General features: G+C 40.3%; 1 protein-coding gene across 1 annotated transcript; it reads right to left on the reverse strand.

The window, feature by feature from the left end:
• Positions 1 to 8,071: 8,071 nt before the first annotated feature.
• LOC130367224 (olfactory receptor 510-like) lies at positions 8,072 to 9,010 on the reverse strand. The gene has a single exon (XM_056569627.1). The coding sequence runs from the start codon at positions 9,008 to 9,010 to the stop codon at positions 8,072 to 8,074; it is 939 nt and encodes a 312-aa protein (XP_056425602.1).
• Positions 9,011 to 10,010: the final 1,000 nt, after the last annotated feature.

Below are 10,010 nucleotides of genomic sequence, written 5' to 3' on the forward strand. Positions count from 1 at the left end.
GGCTTCCGTTTCTACGCAGTGCATTTTTCGGTAAAAATAACACTTTATCTTTATTCTGTAGGTCCATACGGTTAAAATGGTACCCTACTTATATAGGTTGGATATTGTCGTACTTCGGATAAAAATCATAACTACATAACTACAGGAAAATTTATATGTTAAAAGTTCTCATATTCTAACCCCTATAACTTTTTTATTTTTCTGCATATGGGCTGGTATGAGGACTCATTTTTTGCGCCGTGTTCTGACGTTTTTATCGGTACCATATTTGCATTGATCAGACTTTTTGATCTCTTTTTATTCATTTTTTCATGATATAAAAAGTGACCAAAAATACGCTATTTTGGAATTTGGAATTTTTTTGTGCATACTCCATTGACCGTGGAATTTAATTAACGATATAATTTTTATAGTTCGGACATTTCCGCACGCGGCGATACCACATATGTTTATTTTTTTTTTTACACAGTTTTTTTTTTATGGGAAAAGGGGGTGATTCAAACCTTTATTAGGAAGGGGTTAAATGATCTTTGTTAACTTTTTTTTTCACTTTTTTTTGCAGTGCTATAGCTCCATTAGGGACCTAAAACACTGCACACACTGATCTCTTATGCTGATCCCTGCAAAGCAATAGCTTTGCATGGATCAGCGACATAGGGGCTCGATTGCTCAAGCCTGTAGCTCAGGCTTGGAGCAATCAAACCCCGATTGGACGCTGCGGAGACAGGTAAGGAGACCTTCGCTCGCGTCCTAGCTGATCGGGACATCCCGATTAGCCCGACTGAGCTGCCGGAAAGTGCTTACTTTCACTTTCAGACACGGCGTCAACTTTGATTGCCTCGTCTGAAGGGTTAATAGCGCACAGCACAACGATCAGTGCCGCACACTATTAGCCCAGGGTCCCGTCTACGAAAAGCAGCCGGGACCGACCCGGTGTGACCATGATGTGATCCCGTTTTAAACACCGGGAGTAGGGCGTACAGGTACGCCCTATGTCCTTAAGAGGTTAAGTTCGGGGACAAGTGATACTCCCAAACTGGAGGCATGGCAATGGGTACACCGGTCGCGTGTACCCTTGCCAACCTCTATGTGGCAATATTTGAGAAAAGGTACATTTTCACTGATTCAAACTCCTTCCTTAAAGGAAAACAAAAGGGGTACTCCGGTGCTCAGACATCTTATCCCCTATACAAATTGCTCCGGGACTGATTACCGGCACTACAGGGCGGGCGGCGTGTGACGTAGCCCCCGCCCTCGTGTGATGTCACGCTCCGGCCCCCAATGCAAGTCTACAGGAGGGGGCGTGATAGCTGTCCCGCCCCCTCCCGTAGGCTTGCATTGAGGGGCGGAGTGTGACATCACACGGGGGCGGGGACATGAAGTCACATGCCGCCCACCCTGTAGTCACCGGTAACCAGTCCCGGAGCGAAAACGCTCTGGGGACTGATTACAAACGGGGTGCCGCGTGCAAGATCACGGGGGTCCCCAGCGGCGGGACTCCCGCGATCAGGCATCTTATCCCCTATCCTTTGGATAGGGGATAAGATGTCTAAGCACCGGAGTACCCTTTAAATACATTGCCTGTTATTGTTGTTTTGTGGACAACATATTCATTGTCTGGATGGACACGAGTCTCCGTTCATTAAGTTCGTCACTCACTTAAACAATAGCAATAATATGAACTTAAAATTTACTTATAAAGTTGGTCCACAAGAATTGGTGTTTTTAGACGTCATAGTTAAAATCGTAGACAATGGAATTGTGACCCAAGGATACTGTAAACCTACAGTTTGTAATGCTTTATTGCATTATCAAAGCTATCACCAAGACCACATAAAGTCTACCATCCCCCATGGGCAGTTTTTGTGTCTAAAAAGGATTAGCAGTAGGGAAAAATACTTTTTAATACAAGCAAATGATAAAGCACTGGTGAGAGTTAAAAAAGGTAGTAGATTTGATTTGCTGATAGGCAGAAAACTGAAAGAGAAAAATAAACATTCAGCTAAAAATTAGACTTGTGCACAAGAAAAAATTTCGTTTAGTTTTGTTTTTTCATTTTGGATAAAATTTTCGGTTCGGTAATATTTTCGGTTTTGATTTTTCGGATACATTCGGTATTCGGGTGTTCGGTTTGATTTTGCACATGCATTCAGCATTCAGGTTTTGATTTTCTTTCGGATTCATTTGGTATTTGGGTGCATTCGCGTAAACCTATTTTAAGCAGGGGACCATTATCGGGAGCGTGTGTGTGCAGGAAAAGAGGGCAGCCGCAGAGATCGGAACATTGGAAGACAGGTAAGATAATATAATTTTATGTGATTTATTATTAATACATAATATAATGTTGAATGAATGAGTAAATGAATGAATGAATGCTGTACGAATGAATGCTGTATGAATGATTGATGTGTTTGATTGTCAGGTGATTTATGTATAACATGTCATGTCACTTGCGCTAACACTGTTACTGTTACCAGGGTGCCTCCAGCTGTTGCAAAACTACAAAACCCACCCAGCATGCCCTGACAGCCAAAGGCTGTCTGGGCTTGCTGGGAGTTGCAGTTTTGCAACAGCTGGAGGCCCACTTTGGCAAACATGCGCAAAACTTATTATTTCATTTTCAAATTCCGCTGGCTTTTTTCAAAAATGGGTTAGTAGGTCAATGACATGCATAGTAATTGCCGTGGGAACATTTTTCATTCATAAAACCATAGGCTTAATTGAATAATTGCCGTTTAGAACATTGGGACCCCAAACGTTCTAAACGGCAATTATCCAACTAAGTCTGCGGTTTTATGAATAAAAAATGTTCCCATGGCAATTACTATGCATGTCATTGACCTACTAACCCATTTCTGAAAAAAGCGAGCGGAATTGAAAATTAATTAAGAAGCTTTGCGCATGTTTGCCAAAGTGTGCCTCCAGCTGTTGCGCAACTCCCAGCATGCCCAGACAGCCTTTGGCTGTCAGGGCATGCTGGGTGGGTGTTGTAGTTTTGCAACAGCTGGAGGCACCCTGGTAACAGTAACAGAAACAGTGTGTAGCGCAACAGTGTTAGCGCAAGGACCAATAAAAAAATTAGAATTAATTCTTTACTTTCGTTTACGGATGACGAATGAATTTGTTATTTACTGCATGCATTCGGTAAATAATGAATGCATTTGTTATTTTGCTATTCGTATTATCTTGGCTATTCGGGAATGTTCAAAATATGTTTGCGTGCATTCGGTTCGGTCCGAATGCCCGAAAACGGTAAAATTCTGTAAATTAGACATTCATGCCGAAACTAATTGCACATGTCTACTAAAAATTATTCTACTCAAAATGAAAGCAAAAAAACAAGATTATGTTTCTCTTTTCAATACAGTCCAATGGCCAAAAATATTTAAAAAATCTATATAAAAAATAACTGGTTTCTGTTGCAAAATGAAAATGACCTTAAAGATTGTATGTCCAATTTTCCCCTAATAACTTTCAAAAAAACTAAAGCTATTAGAGATCATTTAGTGTCCAGTAAACTACATACTAAATGCGCAGAGAATTGGCTAGGAAGGCCCCTTAGTCCCGGTAATTACCATTGCGGCACATGTAAATGGTGCAATTTCATCTGTACAAATAAAATGGTTAACATCACAGGGTGTCACACACCTTTAAGGATGAGATGTCCTCCAGATCTAATTATTTAATCTATGCAATAATGTGTACCTGCAGAAGATTCTATATTGGTTGTACAACTAGAGCGCTTCACATTCGTTTCAAAGAGCATGTTACTTCAGTTAGAATTGGAAAAGGCTCCCCGAGGTTTATTGAACATATAAATGAAGAACAGGTAGGATCTTCTGCAGATTTTTCATTTTTCGGCATAGAAAAAATTGCACACATAGAAGGTGCCGACAGACGTAAAACCCTCATACAGAAAGAAGCCAGATGGATTCTTAAAACGAACGCCCAAGGGGGACTGGGTCTGAATGATCACCTAGACATGAACGTCTTTCTGTAGGAACGTTTTTTTGGCACCCGTAAGAACATGATTTTATACAGATAAAGGTGTAATACTGATATGTCTTTATGTTGCACTTGCTTGCTGCAAGAAAAAGTACTAGCTTGTTGCTGTTTTGACATCTTATTATATTTTAACTTCACTATTTTTTAATGAAGATGTTAACGCCCTTACCTTGAGGCGTCACTGGTCAGAAGGTATTTACCTGGCCATTCACCTCGAGATAGGTGTGGTCTGATGAAGCGCCAATGGACAAGGCGCAATATGGCTATTACCACGGCACCTGCCTGATCCCGCTCTGGCGTCCCGCTTATGGACTTTTTAAAGCACACGCAATAAAGAATCCTGCACAACATCAGAACTGTGAGTGCCTTCTATTTCTCTGTCTTCACTTGGATGTATACACTCCTCTGTCTAGAAAGAGCACCACTTGATCCGCGCATTTCACCTGGGCTCCTGTACTCCCATGTCCGTTTTTGCCAGTTGGCAATAGCAGTGTAGCTTCACAGCAGTAATCAGTGCCGATATAATACTCTACTTATTATATATATATATATATATATATATATATATATATATATATATAATTTTTTTTGGGGGGGGGGAATCGTGGGTTGAGGACGTGTAGACCTGACAGGAAGGAGCAGTAGCAAGGATGAAGGACTGGTAGTATTGTAGTGTTCAGTGTACAGCAGAAGGTGGCATACTGATAGTATCCAGAGTACAACATGAGGTGACAGACTGATGGGACTTGTATAAGCTATCATACAGCAAGAGATGGCGGACTGGTGGGATATTTAGCTAATCGGACCAACAGGCTTGCTGACATCTTCATCATCAAACTCCTCCTTTTTGTCCCCACCATTCCTCTCCATATGAATTTCTGATGTCTGATTGTGGACCCCTTGCTCCCCTTCAGCAATATCACAGTATCCCCACCGCACCTACCAGCACCAGTTTCACTAGTGCTATGCTTGGCCATTGCTTCCATCTCCACCACCTCAGCAACCCACTCAAAAAGATGACCGTGACACAAATTCTCCTCATGGCTAATGATAACCTCCTGCTTAGCACTATGGGGGGGGGGGAGCAAAGACAGACATGATGGAACAGACCGTTTAGGACAGACATTTCCACCCTGCCATATAACTGTAGACTATGAGGAATCCACTGACATCTGGCTCACTGTCAAATCGATTCTTCATCCTCCTCCTGAGAAAACTTTAAACCAGTCAACCAGTTCACAAGGGCCATGCTAGGCTCTTAAACCACACAACCCCTGGAAGACAGTGAGAACTTTTGTTTGCTGACATGGCTGCTGCTACTACCACCAGGCACCTGACAGCTGCTACCTGTAGTCGTGCTGGTACTGTCACCAACATTCTTACTGGCAGAGGACAAAGCAGGGGTGTTTTGTTCTTTGCTCCGTCCAATAATTCCTTTACCAGATATATTTTTGTTTATTGTAAAAGATTTAGAAGTTATTTTTATCTATTAAGGGTGATTTGTCACTCATCTACTAGTCAACTTTCTCTCTCAAAGCTTTAAACTGCCTTGTTATCTTACAACCAGGTAGGAATACTGTGTATGTGATTAACCTGTTAAGGACCCAGGGCTTACCTGTATGCCCTAAGTCCGCTCCCGATCTATAATGCAGGGCCATGGCCGGGACCCGTGGCTAATAGCGTGCGGCATTGATCGCGCTGCCGTGCGCTATTAACCCTTTAGACGCGGCTTTCAAAGTTGAACGCCGCGTCTAAAGTGAAAGTGAAAGCATGCCGGTTAGCTCAGGGAGCTGTTCGGGATAGCCACGGTGAAATCGCAGCATCCTGAACAGCTTACAGGACAGCTGGAGGGTCCCTACCTGCCTCCTCGCTGTCCGATCGCCGAATGACTGCTCAGTGCCTGAGATCCAGGCATGAGCAGTCAAGCGGCAGAATCATTGATCACTGGTTTCTTATAATAAACCAGTGATCAATGTGAAAGATCAGTGTGTGCAGTGTTATAGGTCCCTATGGGACCTATAACACTGCAAAAATAATGGGGAAAAAAAGTGAATAAAGATCATTTAACCCCTCCCCTATTAAAAGTTTGAATCACCCCCTTTTCCCATAAAAAAAAAAAACTGTGTAAATAAAAATAAAAATAAACATATGTGGTATCGCCGCGTGCGGAAATGTCCGAATTATAAAAATATATCATTAATTAAACAGCACGGTCAATGGCGTGTGCGCAAAAAAATTCCAAAGTTCAAAATAGTGCATTTTTGGTCACTTTTTATATCATGAAAAAATGAATAAAAAGCAATCAATAAGCCTTTCAATGCAAAAATGGTACCGCTTAAAACTTCAAATCACAGCGCAAAAAATGCGCCCTCATACGGCCCCATACGCGGAAAAATAAAAAAGTAATAGGGGTCAGAAAATGACAATTTTAAACGTATACATTTTCCTGCATTTGTTTAGATTTTTTCCAGAAGTACGACAAAATCAAACCTATATAAGTGGGGTATCATTTTAATCATATGGACCTACAGAATAAAGATAAGGTGTCATTTTTACCGAAAAATGTACTGTGCAGAAACGGAAGCCCCCAAAAGTTACAAAATAGCGGGTTTTTTTTCAATTTTGTCTCACATAGATTTTTTTTCCGTTTCACTGTAGATTTTTGGGTAAAATGACTGACGTCATTACAAAGTAGAATTGGTGGCGCAAAAAATAAGCTATCATATGGATTTTTAGGTGAAAGATTGAAAGAGTTATGATTTTTTAAAGGTAAGGAGGAAAAAACGAAAATGCAAAAACGTAAAAACCCTGTGTCCTTAAGGGCTTAAACAAAGAAAATACATTAAAAAATGTGCTTTAGATGGCTAATTTGTGTTCAGTTTAGATGCTTTTTATTGTGTTGTTATGAAACAATCAGGTAGGTATTGTAATGGTCGGAGTAGTGGATCCGCTGTACCACTGGAGAAAGTCGCACCAGGGAGCAGAGTCTAAGGAGCCACTGGTTTTAAGCAGAGCCTGTCGCAAAGCGGGAAGGACTTGCTGCGGCACCAAACTCTCAGGTCGCTACCCCTTGTACAACTAACCCACAGTGGCGGCCGAGTTGAGGCGTGAAGGAAATTCAGAGACAGGGACTGGCAGGAAGGTCAGGACTGGCAGCAAGGTACGTGGTCAGGAAATGTAGAAAAATGGTGCTGGAACACGGTATAAAGAGCTCACTGCAAGGTACACTTTCTCAATGGCTACAAGACACAAAGATCCGGCAGGCAGCAATAGGAAGTGCAGACACTTTATAGGGTCAGCGCTCGGCAAGGATCAATTACCTGTGTGCTGGCACTTAAAATTTTAGAGAGCCGGTGTGCGCGCCCTAGGAAACGGGTATGGGCACACCAGCAATCAGAGGAAGCAGAGGAGCCAGGAGCGTGGTGAGGTAAGTAACCGCTGGCTAACTGAGTGCAAATGCAGCCAGACATGCTGGTCACAGCGCTGCCCGTCCCTGAAGCTGTACAGGGAGACGGGCAGTGAGTACACCTGCGGCCAGCATGACCGGCCAAGGCGCGACTCATGACAGGTATACTGTATGTGTGGGATTCAACCAAGAAAATACATGCAAATGTGCTTTAGATGGCTAATGCCCGTGTGTGCAATTAAACCCAGAAAATGTATGTAAATGTGCTTTAGATGGCTAATGCCTCTTCAATGTACACACTGTGTTGTTAACTTACATCTAGGTAGGCATACTGTCTATGGAATTAAACAAAGAAACAATATCTGTAAAAGTCCTTTAGTTTGCTCATGTGTGTTTAATTTAGACACTTTTTATTGTGTTGTTATGTTAAAACCAGCTAGGTATACAATCTGATACAGGTAAAAGTTCTATAGATGGCTTGAATGCAGCCATACACTATTATCCTTAGTAATATTTGGGAAGGTTATCCAAATACTTCTGGCCAAATAGGCAAAATCCTTATGCTGACTGCTATGTGATACTTTGTGCAAAAAGGATTCACAATTCAATGAGGCCTTCATATACAGCAGTTTTGTACTTTTGTATAAAATGTAATCTTTTCTAACCATAATAAAATATATGACTGACAATTTTTTGCACAGCTCTCTTGATCTCCTGGTTCCTCAGGCTGTAGATGATGGGATTCATCAATGGTGTCACCACGAGGTACAATAGAGATCTGTATTTGTTTATATGGGATGTGTTCTCATCAGATGGAGTCATGTAGACTGTGATAAAGGATCCATAATAAACACAAACTGTGATTAGGTGGGAGCTACAAGTGGAGAAAGCTTTTCTTTTACCACACCTAGAAGAAATTTTAAGGATTGTGAAGAAAATACAAGCATAGGTAATAATGATAAAAGCAAATGGGAAAACAAAAATAAAAATAGAAACAACAAAGTCTTGCAATATCAAAATGGAAGTGTCTGAAGTGGCCAATTCCACTACAGGACCAAAGTCACAGAAGAAGTGGTCAATGGAGTTCAAGCCACAGAAATTGTATTGAATAAGAACAATGATCTCACTAGATGGTAACACATTGGCTAAAAACCATGTCCCAATATTAAGCCGGTGGCAAAGATCTGGACTCATCAATGAAGAATAACGTAATGGGTGGCAAATGGCCAAATATCGATCATAGGACATGATGGCAATGAGGAAACATTGAAAACATCCAAATACACCAAATAATAACAACTGAAAAATACAGCCCCAGAGGGACAAAATACCCTTCTCAACAAGTATTATGTCCAACATCACAGGGAAGATACTGGTGGATAGTAAGACGTCGGCTATGGATAAGTGTTTTAGGAAGAAATACATTGGGGTTTTGAGGTGATCAATAACGGAGACTAAAAGGATAATAAGAAGGTTTCCTCCCAGTATAAATATATAAGTCAGGAAAAACACAATGAAGAGAAGAGTCCTGTACTTGTGTAGACTCCGGAACCCAAGGAGATGTATCTGATTGACCTGCGTCTGATTCCCCTCACACATTATTTATATGTCAATAAATATCCAAGATGTTCTTTTCTCTTATAAACTAAAAAAAAATCAGATTACAATGGATTTTACAAAGACTTGAAATGTATTACAATAATACTCACATTACCTTCTACGCTCTGAAGGTTCTCCTTAGAAGATGCTCACAGAGGTCTGGAGTTAACCAAAATGTAATATACAGTACAAGCCTTGTTGGGTTTTGTCTTGCAAATGGTAACATTTCTGAGATGTTGGTGTCTTTTATAGCATAAGACAAACACAGAAGATTCCCTCAGGATCCTGACAAGATGACTACAAATGAATGATACAGTAAACAGATGAGACCGGTTTTTAACATTGTCGTGCCGTAATAACTCAATTATGAATTACGAATTATGGTCATAAAAATATTAATTATGAAAAAAATCAACATTTTTAAAAATTATTTAAAATATCAAAACTATGACCTGGTGAATTGCAGACAAAGCCAATCAATACAAATCACATCTGAGTCTGACTATTTCCTCAGATATCAACAAGCTCTTTTTATGACGGGATGACATTAACACTTAAGGATGTAATTTTGCAATATACAATAATACACAGGTATTATAAAGTATGTAGATTTATTGGTTATAAGGTTATAAACATAAATGAGTAATAAACACAATGATATATGCAAATAAATAGCAATTAGATATATTAGTAAACATTACAAGATTTTAATTGACTACATATAGTAGAACAATACATGTGAGTAGTGAGTAACTTGTTACAATGAAACAAAAGCTCCTAGGTTAGGAATATCATATAAGAAAAAGGTTACTTATCACTCTATTCAGAGGAACCTCATGATATTAAGATGGGCAATATCTAATCATGACATATCAATATGGAATGCTAAATACACTCCCCACTCCCTTCTAGCCAACTACAAATCACATGACTCCATGAATGAGCAAATCCATCTAAGGATATAAACATGGAAGAATTATTATATACTTCCCCCCATTCT

The sequence above is a fragment of the Hyla sarda genome, chromosome 4 (assembly GCF_029499605.1).
Source record: "Hyla sarda isolate aHylSar1 chromosome 4, aHylSar1.hap1, whole genome shotgun sequence".
NCBI classification, from domain to species: Eukaryota; Metazoa; Chordata; class Amphibia; order Anura; family Hylidae; genus Hyla; species Hyla sarda.

Bases quoted from the DNA above. Each gene is read 5' to 3' on its own strand.
- LOC130367224 (XM_056569627.1), bottom strand. From the start codon at position 9,010: ATGTGTGAGGGGAATCAGACGCAGGTCAATCAGATACATCTCCTTGGG.